The sequence below is a fragment of the Natrix helvetica genome, assembly GCF_964273705.1.
Source record: "Natrix helvetica genome assembly, chromosome: Z".
Taxonomy (NCBI): Eukaryota; Metazoa; Chordata; class Lepidosauria; order Squamata; family Natricidae; genus Natrix; species Natrix helvetica.
The window spans coordinates 111940882-111960135 of record NC_138554.1 but is presented as its reverse complement, the minus strand read 5'-3'; the positions used below and the strand labels follow the sequence as shown (position 1 = coordinate 111960135).

Genomic DNA, 19254 nt, shown 5'->3' with positions numbered 1-19254 from the left:
TTTAGAAATCCAATAAATAAATAAATAAATTGGTCTTAGAAAGTGGAGAGGATTATGGGAGCTATGAATGGAAGTAGCTGTCTATAAAATCCATACCTTTGGTGGTTGATCAAGAAGTGATGTGTGATGGGATTCAGGTGATGGTGTATTCATCGTTGAGTGAGGAGTGATTTCATTTTTGCTTAAAGAGTCTATGGTTTCAACCCTTCTCAAGAAGCCAATTCCTGCCCCAAAGATTTGGACAATTTCCAAACCAATTCTAACCTTCCCCCTTTTTGGAGAAAGTTGTAGATAAAGTGGTCAGACAATTTTAGACAACTTAGTAGAAAACCAATTAATTGAATCATTGGGTTTCAGGCCTAGGAAGAGAGAAGATATTGATCATGGTTATGAATAATCCATAGCAGGAAAGAAATTGACATGGTATATTTCTTATTTTCCTCCTAGTGTTTAATATCTGTTTAATGAGGCTACTGGGTCATCCATTGGCATGAGTTAAGATATTCATCTCTAGATAAACCGTATCAACACTGAGTAGCTATGAATTTGAAGCCTTATGGATCTGAAGATTTTCCATCTGTTGTTCCGTATGGAATTCACTCACTTCCCTAAAGAGATCCTAAAGTCTCTTCACCCTAACGTGAACAATATGGTGTCCTTGATGGCTGACAACGATTGCTTGAAGAATGTGAAAGACATGGCCTGAACACCTTTCACACAAATCTTGTGCACAAGTTTCACCCATTGCTGGTTTGGAAGGTCATACTCACAATAACCTCAGGACCAGTGATGGGATTCAATTTTTTTTACTACTGGTTCTGTAGGTGTGGCTTGGTGGGCATGGCAGGGGAAGGATACTGTAAAATCTCCATTCCCTCCCCACTCTAGGGGAAGGTTACTGCAAAATCCCTATTTCCTCCCAATCAGCTAGGACTCAGGAGGCAGAGAATAGATGGGGGCGGGCCAGTCAGAGGTGGAATTTATGGGCTCTCTGAACTACTCAAAACTTCCGCTACCAGTTCTCTAGAACTGATCAGAATCTGCTGAATATCACCTCTGCTCGGAACTGTTACAATATATTCTTCAGGAGCCATGAATTGTCTTTGAAGACTTCAGAAAGCAGCAGCATAAGTAATTATATTTATATTTGGTATGCACATGAAACACTGCTACTTCATGAGTTACAGTGGTTGCCTGTAGGCTTCCGGATGCAATTCAACTTTATGGTTACTATCTTCAAAACACTTTTTGATAAAGATCTTTAAAAAAATATACTTGCAGGACCATTTATTTCCTGCCTACCTGATAAAAACTGATAGGACTGGCGTACTCTAGGCCTTGCCTTTCAAACAATCTTGTCTTATGGGTCTCAGGAGATGTGTATTCTGTATTTATTTATTAAATTTATATACTGCCCATCTCAATCATTGCAGTGACTCTGGACATTTTACAAAATAAGAAAAAAGAATACAAAGCAAATAAATTAAGGTTAAAAAAGATTAGAAACCAATAGAACGGGTGACGTGGAATGAGAATCTTTTCTTGAGCCTGTCAGCCAGCCCCAGCATAGAGTGCACCTACATTTTTTTTCAATTTGTGTATAAATTTGCATGATTAGGAAATAAGGTTTTGCTCTAGTATAAAATGTCCATATTTAACGTATCAGTAAGTGAAACATTTCCATGTTATGTCAGAATTTGGAAAAGAAAGTAAATATTATAAAGTAGGAAAATAGGATGAATGGGGGGGAATTAATTTGGGTCATCAGTTAAAGGCACTGCTTTTGTGATGATTTAATATATTAATGCTTGCTCTACAGGTATAAATGCATCTAATAGTTATTAAATTTGAAAGTTTTGAGAAAATCCTTTGCATGATTTAGTTGTGGAGTATATTTAGAAAGAATATGATTCAATCCCGTAAACAAAATTATGAAGCAAAAATTTGATTTTCTAGATTTTCTAACTTACATCTCATTTTTGTAAACAAAGTGTGTAACAAGTTCATATTGATGTGTTAGATGCTTATTAAATGAATATATAAATTGGAACAAAAGATTGGCAGTCTGGAGAATAAGTGTCTTTATATAATTGTTATTTTAATTTCCCACTCTTAGAGTTACATAAATTCATATTTTTTCAAAAGTAGAAATGTTCATTTTTCACCTCTAGTTGATAATTTATGAGTGAGCAAACTCAGGAAATTATAGTTACCTACCTATGGGCAAATAGAATGTGAAAATTGTTGTTGTTATTTTAATCAATGCTATGTCAAAACACACCATGAAAAGTCAGTCTATCTATATTTTAGTCAATGATCAGCATAGACGCCCTGAAGTAGCGCACCAAACTTGTAAATGATAGCTTTATATTGTAAGAAATAAACTCATCGAAGGCCACATTAAGCGATTTGCAGAAGTCTGTGTATCATAATTATCAGGATGTTTGCCTTTTCAGCTTTGCCTGGGGCTGTGATTTCCAAATATTAATATTCATGTGCTAGATTGATGCTAAAAGTGCCAGTAGGTTTCTGTGAATTCACATAGGCCTGTAATTAAACATGAATATTTACTGAAATAAATCTAATAATGAAAGCAACATTAAAAATATATATAATAAGTGTTAGGGATGTAACCCTAGGTTTGGCTTGGCAATGTATATAAGCTATGATTACTCTACTGTTACTTTAAATGTTAGAGAGATGTAATTGGCTTGTTACCTCAAGCAGCTATAAGAAGGAGCCAGAATGGCTATTAGCTTTCTGTTTGTTTAGAAGCTGATCGGTGTATTTTGACGTATTGTGGTTTGCTACTGTTTAGCTATACTTTGTGTGTTAGACTGATTATTTTGATAACTGAATTACTGAACCGTGTATGACTTGGACTGTTAACGGACTCTGAATACCTCTACCGTGTTTACCCGAAAATACAACCTGTCCTGAAACTAAAGCCTTGCCACATTTTTCGCCTAGGCAAAAATATAAGCCCACCCCCGAAAATAAGCCCTCCCGGCAACCCCCCTTTCCAGCCGGGTACAGCGCCACTGACCGACCTAACAGTACCCGGAAGGCACCAAGCAATGCGAGCACCTGTTCGCCGCCCTCCACCTCCCGCAGCTTGGTGCCTTCGGAATGCCCCTAGGTGAGTGAATGGGGCTCTGCATGGCTGGAGAGGGGAGTTGCGCAGTGGCTTTTCCGCTCCCCGCTCGCGCAAAGAGCATCTCCGCTGCTGGCGCCGTCCGCCGCTTGGGTTTTTTTTTCAAAGCACGGAGGATGGATGCCGCTCTGGAAGTACACTCTATGGTTGTACGATCTGCATCCCACAACCATAGAGCGTATTTCCAGAGCGGCATCCGTCCATGCTTTGAAAAAAAAACCCAAGCGGCGGATGGCGCCACCAGCGGAGATGCCCTTCATGCGAGCGGGGAGCAGAAAAGCCGCTGTGCAACTTCCCTCTCCAGCCATGCAGAGCCCCATTCACTCACCTAGGGGCATTCCGAAGGCACCGAGCCGCGGGAGGCGGAGGGCAGCGAACAGGCGCTCGCATTGCTTGGTGCCTTCTGGGTACTGCTAGGTCGTCAGCGGCGCTATACCTGGCTGGAAAGGGGGTTGTCGACCGTTTGCTCGCGAGCTTGGTCACCTCATGGCTGCTGCATTACTGCTGCGACAGCGCAACACAGCCATTCGACCCTGAGGCTGTGCCCGGCTCTTCGGGAGCCCGCTCGCAAGGGAGCAGCTGCCCGGCAACCCAAAAATAATAAGCCCTCCCCTTTAATAAGCCCAAGGCCATATTTCGTGGGTCAAAAAAATATAAGACCCTGTCGTATTTTCGAGGAAACACGGTATATTTCTACATAGTAAACTACTATATTTTTATACTATTCAGTGTCTCTGTATGCTGGTTTGTGCGTGTTCTACCATATCACTCTCATTACGCTTCTCTGCACACTCGCTCTTCTAACGGGGAGCTTAATTACTTAACAATAAGCAAACACACACACAGAACCTGTTTAGTCATGGTCAAAAGTAGTAGCTCTGGCTTCTCTTGAAAACTACATAGGATCAGACCTGATTATCACCTGTTCCGACTAGCAGGCCTGGCTTAATTACAACTGTTCCTCCTGGTAAACGTACTATTAACTGGTTATTTTAGGGGTATTGTTTTTAATTTAATTTGTGTGTGTCCTAGGGGTTTTAATTTGCTCTGTATAGTTCTTTTTAATTCAATTTTAACCTCCTCCATATTTAACTGTACATACTTAATTCTGTTATTTATTGTATTTTGATATATTCTTTATATGGACTGTACACCGCCCCGAGTCCCTTTCGGGAGAGGGGGCGGTCTAGAAGCACGGTAAAATAAATAAATAAATAAATAAATATTATTTGAAATTGAGATCCCTAGAAAATTTCTGGACTATATTTTAGATTGGAAAGTTTATTTTAAAAAAAACATTCTGGGAGAGAGCAATTGCAAACATTTCCATAATATTATTCACCAGGAATTGAGTTCAACTCAAGAGACATGGATATTCTAGTGTTTAGTGAGTGGAGTTCAAAATGCTACACTCTGGGTTTTTTAAAAATGTGTATAAAATACCCAATGCTATTCCCTAAATTGAATGAACAGATCTTGTTAATCTAGGAATTTTTCACTTCTTTATAGTGATGTTTTTATATAGGATATGAATGATTAAAATACAAACTATACTCACTGATTATTCACTGACTATCCCTGCTGTTCTGTTTGTTTTTAGAATGGGTAAAAAGGTAAAAAAGGAAGTTGAGCCTCCTCCAAAGGATGTGGTAAGTTTATAAAGCAGTACTCATAAAAAATGTTTCACAATTACAATCTCCAGTTTTGTTCTTCTTTAGTCTTTTACTCCTACTTACTTCCCTTTGGTTTCTAAAAATACCATATAAACATAATTATATTCCTTCTACATGGTCTTTATGTTTAAAGACCAGGGGGAAAATCAAATTCATTTCATGAAGAATATTGTATTCTGCCTGTAAGGCAGGACACGAAGTTATCAAAGCCAGTCTTCCATATTATTTTGTCTTTTAAAAGAAATAATAAAATACAATAGAATAGAATTCTTTATTGACCAAGTGTGATTGGACACACAAGGATTTTGTCTTTGGTGCATATGCTCTCAGTGTACATAAAAGACAAGATACATTCATCAAGAATCATAAGGTACTACACTTAATAATAGTCATAATGTACAAATAAGCAGTCAGGAAACAATATCAATATAAATCGTAAGGATACAAGCAATAAAATTACTGTCATGCAGTCATAAGTGGGAGGAGATGGGTAATAGGAACGATGAGAAGACTAATAGTAGTAATGCAGCCTTAGTGAATAGTTTGATAGTGTTGAGGGTATTATTTGTTTAGCAGAGTGATGGCATTCGGGGAAAAATGTTCTTGTATCTAGTTGTCTTGGTGTGCAGTGCTCTATAGTATCGTTTTGAGGTTAGGAGTTGAAACAATTTATGTCGAGGATGCAAGGGGTCTGTAAATATTTTTTACAAATTACTTATTTTGCTATTATCATAATCTATATTTTTACCATACATTGCCCAGCTGCAGATTTATGGGAGGTGTTTTTTTTAGTCTGCATTTTTTTCATTATAAATTTAATATGTTCTAGGAGAGGATCTCAATAGATTTGTTCCCTATGTAGGTTTTTTAAGGATGTTGTGTTGATAGCTTTGCTAAATTGCTACGATTAACAATAGAAGATACTGTTTCTTGATAGGTCATTGGTGTTCTCTAAATCTGTTTGTTTTCTTGCAAATGTTCATTATATCTGCAAGAAATGTCTGCAAGAAAGTAGGCTCAGAGAACAATCAAGAATCATTTCAACCCCAAGCTACAAATATTCTCCTTTATTGATACTGGTTGTTCATAGATCACCCCTTCTAGTATTCATTGAAAGAATGAGCAAGATCAAAATATTCTCACTTCATCTTTAGAGATTTATTAGGGATTTTTTCACTTAGCTAATGCTTTGTCTGCAAGTTTATCTTGTATTGTGTCTTGCAATAAAAGAAATTTCCTGTTTTTTCTCCTTGAAGAATAGTAACTGGTGGTTCATCACTTTGGTCTGAACTGTAGGCTAGCTGTTCAGTTCCACTCAGTTCTGTATTTTATGTTCATGTTTCAAACACCAATGTGGCCAAATTGAACTATTAACTGTCATTCAAGAAGAAAAAAAGAGTGAGAAGTGTGGATACAAAAGAAAAACAAAATCTTAAGTAGAAACAGAGTTCTACTACAAATATGCCAGGCTTTTAATATTTCCCTACTCAAAAATTTCAGATGTTGTTGTCTTCCATTTTTAGATTTCCTTTGTTTTCCCATTGCTGTTGTGGCATCTCACAGAGGAGCATCACTGGGTCAATTCCTCCTCCGCAGTTACCTCTGAGTGGAACCAGCTGTTGAGGAAGGAATTGAAACAACATAAAACAGTGTGACTGATCCCTAGACTCAGAAAATACTTCCATTTAGGTTCTGACAAAGGTCAAAGTTTTTTTTTTTTACGACCCTAGAGTCCCTTAATTTGGGGTAGAGTCAGGTTGACTAGATGAAGCTGAACATTTATAGGCCAGATAACCTTCCTGGTGGCCATGTGGAGTTAGCAGCAGATCTTTTTTCTTTGGATCATAGAAGATGATCAAACATCTGCCGCTACTTAGGATTGAACTCCCAACCTTCCAAATCAGAGACGAGCATCTTCATCACTAGACCACCACACTGCTCATGGTTGGCAAAAATGACTCATGCAATTATGAACCATAATCTACTATTCTGTCTCATTGTGGGTTGGTTGATGTTTGTCAGCTTCACAGAGTGAGAAGAGAAGGATTGGCTATCTTTCCTGTTTACAAATAATCAGATTGCGATAAAGCATTGGAAACTTGGACAGTTGATTAGTTTTATTTCCCTTCAATACTGGACAGGACTAAACATTACAATAAAAGTTTACCAAGAAAAAGGAATTGCACAATTACAAATGCTTTTAACTATTTTAGAAATTAATATCTTACTACTAAATCTGTTATATAGTTTCATTATCTATTTTCTATAAGCTATATTCTATATTCTCTAAAATCCAGTTTTGCTGTATTTTCATAATTACTATATCCCATATATATTTATTGTTGGCCTCTATATTTCTTTTGTCTTCAATCCTATACATACCTAGTATGAAAAGATTTGACTATTGCAAAGTGCCTCAAGACCCAAATCAAAATCCATCGGCTGTGAGACAAACTCAAAGTGTACGTTAGTTGAGATCAAGATAAATGCAATTACAGACTAAATCACAATAAATCTAGTCTCTGGATCATATAATAGGTCTACTATATTCTGTATCCATCAGATCCAAACCTTGAGTTTGTATCCAATTCTGGGCACATTGGATATAAATTGAAACAGGTCTAGAAAAAGGCACTGACGATAATTATGGGACTGAAGCTAATTCTAGCAAGGACATCGCAAGAAAATTAGAGAGGTTTTGCCCTAAGATAAGGCAACCAAAGGTATGTAACACAGAATTAGGTCAAATCCTATTTTCTGTTGTCCCATTGTACAGAATAAGGGTCATAAATGCACAAAGGCAGTACTTCCTATCAGTAAGAGCGATTCAACAAAGGAGTCAACTACCAAAGAAGAGTGTGAGCTTTCCTTTCCTAGATATAGTTAAGCGATATCTCCACAGCCATTTGTCGTGGTTGTTTAATTTGGATTTCTGCACTGAACAGGGGGTTGGACCTGGTGGCCTAAATAGCTCTTCAGCTCTATGACACTATGATTCACTTATGTAGCATATCTGAACTTTATATCATTAAAAAAAAGAAAAGAAAATTGTATAGCCTGTTCAGCCTATCTATCCATCTGATTCCATTATTTCTTAAGTTGCCTTTGAGGCTATTATTACTGGTACAAATAGGAGTTTTCAAACGAAAACTTCTGAGAATTTCTGTCATCTCAGTTGTCATGCTTGATATCCTTTTTCCCACTTGATAGGAATGTTCTTTTTGAGTTGATCTGATCAGTGTGGTCCATGGATTCCACATGAAAGTGCACTGCAGGGTTTTGTAATACAATTGCATTTTTCCTGTACTATTTCTTTTCCTTTCTTCTTCAGACTTTTTGCATCCCTAGTAACCTGTTTTTAGTACACTGAGCAGGGCTCTTCACTGAATCATGTACAATGCTGTTATCTTTGGCTTTTCTGACCCTTTTATGTAGGATGCAGGGAATTACTTGAGTAAAATATATTACGATGTATTTCAGTAAAAATTGTCTATGTACATCGTATTTCATAATTGAATTTTTTATGTTTGATCAAAACTGTAAGTGCTTTCTTGCTAGGTTTGTTGCCTATAGCCATATCAGCAACAAATGTTGCTTCCTTTAAAAACTCATTGATCTCAAAATCTTAGAATTAATGTCACAGAGTCCATTTCATTGCCATCTCTTTTTCAGAATTACTGGCTGATGTATATTATTACAATTTCCAAAACTCTATTATATGTGCTCAGTGGATTTCCTATGAGTATGAAAAAGAAGCAGTTTGCAGGAAATTTCTAAGCTGAATGCTGAATTAGTGGAATTTGAATTCCTTTTTTCAGTATCATTATTGTTCATCTCCTATTCATCCATATTTTAGAGGTAGGCTATCTGTGGCCAAGGCCAATCACATTTCAATAGCCCACTGCAAGCATGCATTTCAGACTTCTATTTCCAAAATCCCCTTGCATGGAGAATAAGGGAAGTGAAAATAGAACCACCTTATAAGCCATAAAATTGCCATTAAAGTTACAAACAATTAAATCCTTCCTGTTAGATATTTGTATAAGTATAATATATATGTAAATATATTATTATATATTGTAATTTCAAAATATATGTTCAATGGTTGCTTTATATTTATCAATAAATATCCATGGCACTGAACTTTATAACACTGCCTTATATTAATATCCTTACTGTTTGATCTAGTTTGATCCTTTGTCAGTTGAAAGCAAAAAAGCTGCAACAGTGGTTCTGATGCTCAGTTCCCCTGAAGAGGAAGTGCTATATAAAGGATGTGAAGCTCTGTATAAATTTGCATTAAAAGGTTTGTTCTTCTTTTATCATGTTCCACCTGTTTATTAATGAGTACTAAATACTTATATGAATCACTCTATTTCTGTTTAATATTTAAGTGTCAGAACTATGCAAGACATTATATACATAGAATAATATAAAACTATTAGTTATGGGAGCTTCTGACATATAAGCAACCTCTTCCAGATAAATAACAGCAAGGAAAATCAAATCAGATTGTTATGGTTGGTCACACATTCAGCCAGATGTTTAGATTGAGTCTGGCATTTTTATCCACCTATTGAGTCCTTCTTAAGGATCTGGGAGTGGCAGATGTTTGTTTGTTAGCTTACGTCCCATCTTATTATTTTTATAAATAAAATATTTCTAATTGTGAACATAATTAGAACATATCTAATACTCCTTCCTCATTTTCCCCACAAAAAGAACCCTGCATTGGCCTGAGAGAGAGTGACTGGCTCTAAGTCACCCAGCTGGCTTCCTTTCCTAAGGTGGGATTTATGGTTTCCCTATTTCTATCCTAGTGGCTTAACCACAAAACCAAATTGTCCCTCTATATTGTTTGATGGTGCTAAAACTATCATTGCAAGATATAAGCTATTGCCAAGTAAAACATATTATAGTTTGTCATGCAGTCAGCTAGATGTTTAGACTGGCATTTTGGTCCACTTATTGACTTAGAACAGGGAGATGCTATTGAATGATAGTTTTAAGCATATCATTGCATGGTATAAGGCTTACTATACTATAAGCTGTTCCAAGTAAAAGTTCCTTTGCAATTGACTGATGATTTTTTGCACCCACGTCACCTACTTTTATTAGTATTTACTGTCTTTTTGCAAATGTTTGCATTTTGTATTTTGTGATTTTCTCCAATTCTTTCTATTCTGCTGTCTCTAGGTACTGAACATCTAGATTATTTTGTCTTTTTTATTGACAGTTGTTAAATCTAGAGTGTTACATGGCAGATACTTGTCTGTTTGAATTTGAAAATCTCAGAGCACTTTAGTTTCTTCATTTTCTATTTATCTATTTTGTGGTCCGAGTAGTTTTTGCTTGCAGGCAAATGATATTCCTTGCAGATATTTCAATGCACAATTATTGCTACTTTGTCATGCTATTTGTTTGTAATCAGTCTGTGTAATCTTCTTGCAGCAACCAACTAGGTGATCCACTGTTTCTTCAGCTTATTATTAATTACTATTATTCATGCATTACTATTATTGATGGATATTATTATCATCTACGTGCTTTAGTTAGGTTACTGCTGGATCATTGGGGGGGAAAAAGTGACCTTGACAGACACATATAACGTTGTTTCAGGGTAGTTCATTCTTTGATATTATTATTTTCTTCTACAATTACTACTATTGTTACAGTAAATCTTCATTTTAAGAGTTTACTGGATAAACAGAGTTGCAATGGACAAAATCTGTCTATACTACCATTCTGTCCATGTATAAAATCCCATATGCCTTTTACACTTACAGAAAATGCATAAAATATATAAAAGACTTGTGTAAAATGTATTCAAGTTTAATAATATTTTTTGTTTTGTTTTATGGACACTTTTCCCCATTGGTCTGTTAAATCAAAAGCTTACTGTGTTATTATAATAAGGAAATTTGAAATTAAATGTAATTAACAATTGTTTTTTAGGTGAAGAAAACAAGCTGACACTTCTTGAACTTGGAGCATTAGAACCTTTATTTAAATTAGTTATACATGAAGATCCCACTGTTCGCAGAAATGCTACCATGGTAGTTGGAATCATGGCATCTCATAGTAAGAGTTCCCTTTAGAAACATGGGTAGTATTATGCATTGTGAAACTGTTAACACATATTAAACCGATGTAAGCTATGAAATTGTTGTATGTATAATGTTTCTGCTAAGCAACACTAAAAATAGTTAATTGAGTTTAACAAAGTTAACTTTGAACTGTTCTATTATAATAATGGAAAAACCTTTGTTCTGAAAAGAAGAAAAAATGTAAAGAAGTATATGGAGAGAACAAAACTCTACAAGACCTGAGGAATATACTATTAAGTAAGTTAAGCATGTAACTTTTTCAGTATAAACAACCCTGGCCTTTAGGAGTCCTGTTACGAGCTTCGTTCCAAAAAGTGGGCATAGTTAAGAAAGTAGGCGAGAGCAGGGTGAAAACTGAACTTTATTTGGTGTAAACTTTAATTAAAATTGAAAGTGACAAGTTGCCTATTTCCTTGTATTTATTAATGTTGTAAAAATCTAGCAGCAATATTTGACAATCTCAAACTTCCAGGACATAAGTGGCCCTAAGCTGCAATCAAAGATGTTTGCTAATCAGGAATAGATCTTCAACCCAAGTTATGGTTTACCAGTACTGGATTTTACATGAAGGTATCACATTTATGTCCTTGTACAAATGTGTAGCAGAGCCAGGAGAAAAGCAGGCAGTGTACACATAGTGAGAACATACAAAAATGATATGTTTGCTTTAAAATATGATTTGATGAAAATTATGGATTTTCAATACAGTATATTGAATTTTTGAAAAGTATTTCATAACTTGTGAAATTATTACTGGAACTAAAGCACTGTAAGATTAAGAATGCTGTTATAAATAAGATGATATCATGCTGAACAAAAACTACATTGATTATTTAAAAATAAATGTGTAAGCCATTCAAATTACTATTTAAAGTGGCATCAGTAATATTGTGAAAATTAGTCATTGTCCTTCATTCTTTGGTGAAATATGATTATTATTATATATCATGCTTGGCAAACGAAAGGTACATAATTCTATTTTGGAATTTGTTTGCTTTTTAGTTTTACTGTTTTTATGAAATATATTTTTTCCTGTCAACTATAAATGAAACATAGTCTATTTCTGTTGTTCTTCCAGACCAATTCTTTAATATCACATCTTCTCTACAGGATGATACAATAGTATTATGCCTGCATTATTAGTCATGACAGCATACCATATTCCTTCAATTAACAGAATATATTGCTTTATGTCCTTCATTATAGATGATGTGAAGAAATCACTACGGCAGCTTGATGTCACAAGTGCATTCATAGCTCGTCTGGCACCAGAAGGTAACTTGCAGCATCTCTTTGGTAAATTCTTGCTTCTCTTATTTGCTGGAAAGGTGAAAAAATTCTAAGTAGAAGCTTCAGCCATGATTGATGTCCCTCTAATGCCACAACACACATTAAAAAATATATGGCTTCAATCACATGGTCTCAGTCCTTAAAGATAGTCGAGACAAGAAGCACCAACCACCTACTCTATATACAACTAAAATTCTTCTGCCTGTAACCTTTAACTGGGCAAAACAGTGCATCATACGACAATGATTTTTGAATCAAGATACCTCAAATGGGCTAACTTACAGAATGCATCGAAAACTAGGATCCAAGACTCCTGTGGGATTGAAATTCAGCAAATTTGTGGTCACTTCTGTGTTACCACATTGTTGTGCCACCACCCAGTTTTTCAGTAGATCAATTATGTCTTAGCCCTCTGAAGGCCAAGTAGATCTCCCATGCTCCCAGCATCTGGAGATCAAGTAGATCAGTCCTGCCCTAGAGGCAGGGTGGGCCAGTCCCACCACAGGCAAGTTTGCAGCAAGTCAGAAGTTGCACTCACTCCCATTGTTTTTTTTCTGCCCTTGGCCATTATTTTCTCTGGCTAAATAAATATCTCTGAAACAATGGCCAATAAGTTGCTTAGTGAGTACTAATATTATTTTTATTGTAAGTTTGCAATAACAAAACCTTGCAAATCTGAAAGTACTTCTTTCCTTCTTTACTTTTAATGTCCAGAAAATTAGGAATGATTTCTTTTGAGATAATTGCCCATGTCAGTTTTCCTTCTGTGGATTGAGATACATTTTTTGCATGACAGTTGTCTTTCCTCCTGTCTCCCAAGACCACTTCCATATATTCATAATCATGGCTTTACTTTTCAAGTTATTTTTGGGTGTGTTTCTCAGTTTTTGTTCCTGCAATTGAAAGACTATCAGCAGCTTACCTAAAATATAAAATCAACACAACATAGATGGTATAAGAGTCTATAAAAACCATTCCATTGAGCATAAAAATACAAAAATGAAAATAGAAACTTTCTGTTCCCATTTGGCAACATATTTTTGTAGGACTGTAATCTTTTGGATAATTTAAAACAAATATATGCTCCTATTTATTTTTAAAATCTTGAAAATAATTAATTATGATCTGGTTTTAATTGGTTATATCAACATTTTGTTTATCAAATGTGCATATTTGTTATGGGATAATGTTTGACCATTGTCATTTTTAAATATTTTGTAGAAGATGTTGTCATCCATGAGTTTGCTAGCCTTTGTCTCGTACATATGTCAATTGATTATAACAGTAAAGTACAAATATTTGAGCAAGGTGGACTAGAGCCTCTTATCCGATTGCTAGGAAGTCCTGATCCTGATGTTAAGAAGAATTGTGTGGAATGCATCTATAATCTAGTGCAGGTGATGATTTCTTTCCATTTTTCATTAGAAAGTAATGTCTTCTTCTATAAATGAATCTGATATTGGATGCTGATCCACATTTTATTTACTCAACTTTTCCTGCCATCTTATTTTCAAATGCATCCTCCTCCTCATATCTCTTCATACTGACATGGGCTGGTTTGCTTGATGAATTCCCCCTGCCAGTTAACACAGCTGATGTCTTTATTTTAATCCATAAGACTGCTGATCGTAAGTTAGTTAGGAAGAAAATAAGAGGGCTTATAAGAAACATTGAGAAACATTCATGTTTTTGTTTTCCATCCTCGGTAAAATATGATTAATGCTATCACTATGCCCACAGATCTGAATTTGCTCACTAAAGTTTTTCTGCTTTCAGTTGGTAAGAGCTGGATGTCAGATGTCTCTTGAATGAATTAGGGTGATTTACTAAATGGCAAGTCTCATTGATTCTGATTAAATTTGTTAATTAAATGTGTTTAGTATAGGTTGGAACATGCTCCATTTAAATGCCTATAAAGGAAATAATTTTCAGTAGAAGAATGCATAAAACCTATTGTCTTCATTCTCTGGAATAATGTTTAAGTTCTATAAAAGGCTATAAAAATGTCCATTTATGACCATTTGGAATAAGAAGTATTATTTTTGTATTATTCTTGCCTAACGCATAAAGATTTTGCACCTTTTAAACTCTTAGTAAATGATTTTGACAGCTTCTTTTCAGAAAGGGGGGAAGGTTATTGTAATTGGTTACTTTCACAATCAGTGTTAATGTCACCATATGCTGGATAGCAAAAGAATAGTAAATTGGTAGAAGAGCTCTTTTCAAAGTCTAATAGCCCAATCTACAATCCAGTGAAGCTGAAACAGTGGGACTTAAGTTATTTTAGCTCTCCTGATTTAAATGATACCAAATTGGCTTAAATCCAAGTGCTCCAATTGAACAGGGTTGTGGACCAAGTTATAAGTGAATCAACTCTGTAATGAATTCAATTCACAGTTCAATCTTTTTAGGGCACCAGAGCATGTCTTTATTCTAAATCACATTTTGCTGTTTCCATTCTTTGGCTACCTTTCTTTATTGTAAGGTATATCAGGACAACTGTACCCGGTGCTTGTTTAAACTGATAAGTGAAATTGTATAGAAAAATGCACAAAAAATGGCTTTTGAAAACTTACAGTAGTAAGTTACTAACTAGTAACTTTTATTATTTTAATAAATTGATTGTTGCACAATCAGAAAAAGTTTAAATATTTAGCAAGGCAGTTTAAAAACATTTAGCCATTTAAAAAAACAAGAAAGTAGAGATATGAAAATACATAGAAATATGAAATGGTCAAACTGCATTTCTTTTATTCGTCTTGTGTCAATATATTAGAAATTTTCTCTAGTAAAGTTTATCATGGATGAATTACGGTATTTACAAGCTAAACATTTCTGAGTTTTGTTCTGTATAATATATAATTTGTGACACATGAAACTCAATGCTTGATCTGTTGAAGAAATGTCTTTAAACTGTACTTGAACTAACTTATTCATTTTGTAACAGTCCTAATTATATTGTGCTTTATATTGTTTTTCTCCCCATCACATTATTTTTATTTGATATTTAATATAGGATTTTCAAAGTCGTGCTGCAGTACGCGAATTAAATGTAATGCCTCCTTTGTTGGAACTTCTGAAGTCTGACTACCCAGTTATTCAGTTGTTAGCACTCAAAACTTTAGGTGCCATTACCATTGATAAAGAAACAAGAGTGATGCTAAGAGAAAATCAAGGATTAGATCATCTTTTCAAGATACTGGAAACTAAGGTATCCTTGAAGACATCAAAGATATGAATTTTAGTCAGTTAATCAATTCAAACTGGAGAAATTGCACATGAAAAAATGCAGTACTTAATATGAACATTAGAAAAATTGTTCTATGCATGAAGAAATATATCTTTAATGACAATATTATTGTTAAAAGAGCAATTTGGGGTTTTTTTCTTGGTTAATTAAATAAGACTTTTGAGTTCAATGAGATATTTTATTTCTTTAATCAATTAAAGTAATGTCAGCTAAACTAATTATAAATTGAATGGAATAGATATAAGCAGATTTTCTTTCGATAAAGTGAGTGCTTTCTAATTATACAGAATAATGTTCTCTTGGTTTCTTGGGGCTAGAGGGGACCTCTAAAATGAATGGTATTTGCATACATCATTAGATCCATACATTTGGCATATTTTCTCAATGTGAGGCTTATTTAGTGTAATATTTTATACAATTTTATTTGATTGATTTATATATTACACAAAATCACCATATAATTTATTTGTAAATATATGATATTCATTAGAATTATATAGGAATTTATCAGAAAACCATGATTTGGCCTAATTTTATATGTTGATGTTTGTTTATTCATGTCAGAATCATCACAATTAAAATAAGGCATACTATATGATATAACATTTAAAATATAAAATACAAGATTAAAATATGCACAGATTAAACAGATCTTTCCCAGAAAACATTAATTGCAGGTGAAAGTTCATTCTCCAAGCTTGTGGGTTGGTTTCTGGACGTTTTGTCACCAGGCTAAGTACCATGTTCAGTGGAATTTAGGGGATGTCAGTGTCAGTGTTGTTCTATTTATAAGGGCTTCAGGTTTAGGTGTGTCAAGTGACGGTGTTGTAATGGATCAGGTGTGAGTCATTAGTGAGAGTCTTGTGATGGGTCTTGTGATAGGGAGGTTACATCAGATCAGGGTCATTGGGAGGTGAACTGTTGGTAGGGAGGGTTGCATGGGTTGATTGAGGGTCAGTGCTATCTCTGGTTGGCTGTACGGTTGATTTGGATTCTGAAGGATTCATAGGCTAGTTGTATGTCAATGTGTGTGTTGATGGAATTGCTTGTGAAATAGGCTTTGATGAACCCATGAGTATGGCACGTGATAGCGTGGCTGATTATTTTTGCTCCAATCGAACTAGTGTTGTTTGGTATGTATCAGTGTGGGTAGAGATTAAGGATTTGGGATTGTGGCGTTTGACTGCTAGCTGGTGTTTGTGGATCCTGGTTTTTGATTGATGTGATGTTTGTCCCACATAGAATTGGTTGCAATGGTTACAGTTGATTTTGAAGATTATATTGTTTCTTTCATCATTCTGTATCTTGTCTTTACTTCTGAATAATTCCTGATGGAGTGTGGCTGAGGATTTGTGGGCTATTGCTATTCCTAGGGATTAGAGGATTCTGGCGGTCATTTCCAACACCCTTTTTATGTATAATAGGATTAATTTTTCCATGATGGTTGGCTGTGTGGTGTGCTGTGGTTTGGTTGCTATGTGTTGGCATATGAAGTTTTTTGGATAGTTCTTATGGAGAAAGACATCAAGCAGCTATTTCTCTTATGCTTTTCTTAGCATTGTGCTGCTGCAGTGTGTCTTGGCCCTTCTGAAGAGGGTCTGGACACAGCTTCTTTTGTGTGCAGTAGAGGGGTTGCTTGCAAAGCTGACTATCTGGTCTGTGTACATGGGTTTGCAGAAGACAATGGATTTCCAGTTCTCTGTTGTCTAGTCTCCTTATGTTGATGTCGAGAAATGGGAGTCTGCTGTTGCTTTCTTCACCTGTGAATTTGATTCAAGGGAATATGTTATTGAGTAGGTGGTTGGTTTCTTCAATTTGGCAGCATTTGATGATGATAAAGGTATCATCTATGTAGCATGTCCAGAATTTTGGTTGGATGGTTGGTTAGAGCTGTGGATTCAAGTCGTTGCATAACTACGTCTGCCATTAAGTCTGATGTGGGTGATCCTAACGGGGTACCATGTACTTGCTTATAGATTTTCCTATTGAACTTGAAATATGTGTTGGCATAGATCCAGGAGTTTCATTATGGCTTCTGTGGACATGTTCTGTAGTGACATCATCTTTGTGGGTGTGATGTTTAGTGAGCAGGTGGTGTATGGTTTGTTTAGCCAGGCCGATGTCCATCTAGGTGAAGAAAGCAGTGGTGTTGAAGAATTTCTTCCTTGTTGATCTTGGTGTGTTTGATGCATTAGAGAAATTGTTCTGGGGAGTGTATTGAGTGGGTTGAGTCATTGACCAGGTGTCTGAGTTTCCTCTGGAGGGTTTTTCTAGTTTATACGTAGGTGTTCAAGGTAGAGACACAATTGGACCTAAGGTGATCCCCTTCTTGTGTATTTTAGGGAGTCCATAGAATCTGGGTGTGGAGGAATCTTGTTGTTGCATGTGCTTTCTCTCTAGAGGTGTTAGCTGTTTTTCTTTTCCCATTTTTCTTAGAGTGTATTTTATTTTGTTCTCCAGCTATTTTGTTGGATTATTAATTGTGATCTGTCGTGCTGCCATGAGGTCCTCAAGTGTATACTGAATGGGGCACAAAGGGTTAGGGTTATTATTTGTTGTACCTTTTCAATGATGGTTCTAATGTTAGGTGCCCATTATAAGTCCTGGGAGATTATAGAACCCAATAGCCTGAAGGACTCTACTGTTGCTACAGTGCTGTGAAATATAATGTGTGGTAGAAGGCCTTCTCCTAACATCCATTCTCATCTCTACAGTTTTAAGCATATTCAGCCCCATATTGTTCTGGCTGCAATAAAGTCATGGAAAAAAGGTAACAAAGAAGGGAGCTGAATATATGGGGGAAGGGGGTTGAATTTTTATTAATCAGCCACTCCAATATGAAGACCCATGTCTTGCTGGGCTCTAAAGGTGATTATCAACACTTTTGATTTCACCTGGAAACAGACCGGCAATCAACGCAGCTTGAGAAGCAGTGGGGTAGCATGGAACACTCAAGGGCCCTAAGAACTTCTTGTGCCACCACACTCTGCACTATCTGTGTCTTCTGTACACTTTTCAAATTATGAGAGAACTTGTCAAATGTTTTTCTGCAATTAAGGTATCCTGTCACAGCATATTAGTTTATGGGACCAGTGTTTTTATGTGTAAATAACGATAGCTGCATTATGGGAATATGACGTATCAAAAGATGTGTTCAGAAAACAGTAAAATAGAAGAAAGAGAACAAAGAAGAAGATAGGAAAGAGAACAAATAGAACAAGAAGGTAGTAAATTAGGAATAGAGACAAAAAACGCAAGGAAACTAAGGGCAGCACACAAATAACACAATGGAACAAGAAATTAAGTTACTCTCACTAAATATAAATGGATTAAACTCACTGGAAAAAAAGGCAAACTTTGACTAGATTACAAAAAATGAATATGGACATAGTATGCCTTCAAGAGGTACATATTAAAAACCAATATAACAAACTACTAGAATATCCAAAGTTAGGAAAATTATTTACAACATTAGCACAACAGCAAAAAAAGAGCAATTGTAATATACATCAAAGAATGGATAAATGCAAAAAATATATGCAGATGAAGAAGGGAGGATTTTAATGATAGAAATAGAAACAGAACAAAGAAAATTTCTTCTCACAGCAATATATACCCAAATAAAAACCAATTTTTTTTTTACAAGATCCACCAAAAAATAACAGAAATAGAATATGAGGATATATGTCTAATTGGTGATTTCAATGCTATAACAGATATCAATGATGACTACAAGAGTAACAAAAGAATAAAAAAAGAATGCTACCATCTACCTTTATC

At 35.4% G+C, this 19254-nt stretch overlaps 1 protein-coding gene across 7 annotated transcripts in view; it reads left to right on the top strand.

Annotated features, from left to right (window-relative positions):
- Window positions 1-19254, top strand: part of ARMC3 (armadillo repeat containing 3) — a 135197-nt gene that overhangs the window by 73065 nt on the left and 42878 nt on the right. For 6 of the 7 annotated variants that reach the window (XM_081932920.1, XM_081932916.1, XM_081932919.1 and 3 more), the window contains 6 exons: window positions 4755-4803; window positions 9016-9133; window positions 10783-10908; window positions 12141-12209; window positions 13446-13621; window positions 15241-15435. In XM_081932920.1, coding sequence (XP_081789046.1) covers window positions 4755-4803; window positions 9016-9133; window positions 10783-10908; window positions 12141-12209; window positions 13446-13621; window positions 15241-15435 — 733 coding nt within the window. The remainder of the gene's footprint in view (window positions 1-4754; window positions 4804-9015; window positions 9134-10782; window positions 10909-12140; window positions 12210-13445; window positions 13622-15240; window positions 15436-19254) is intronic. The other variant, XM_081932921.1, reaches the window with a different exon arrangement.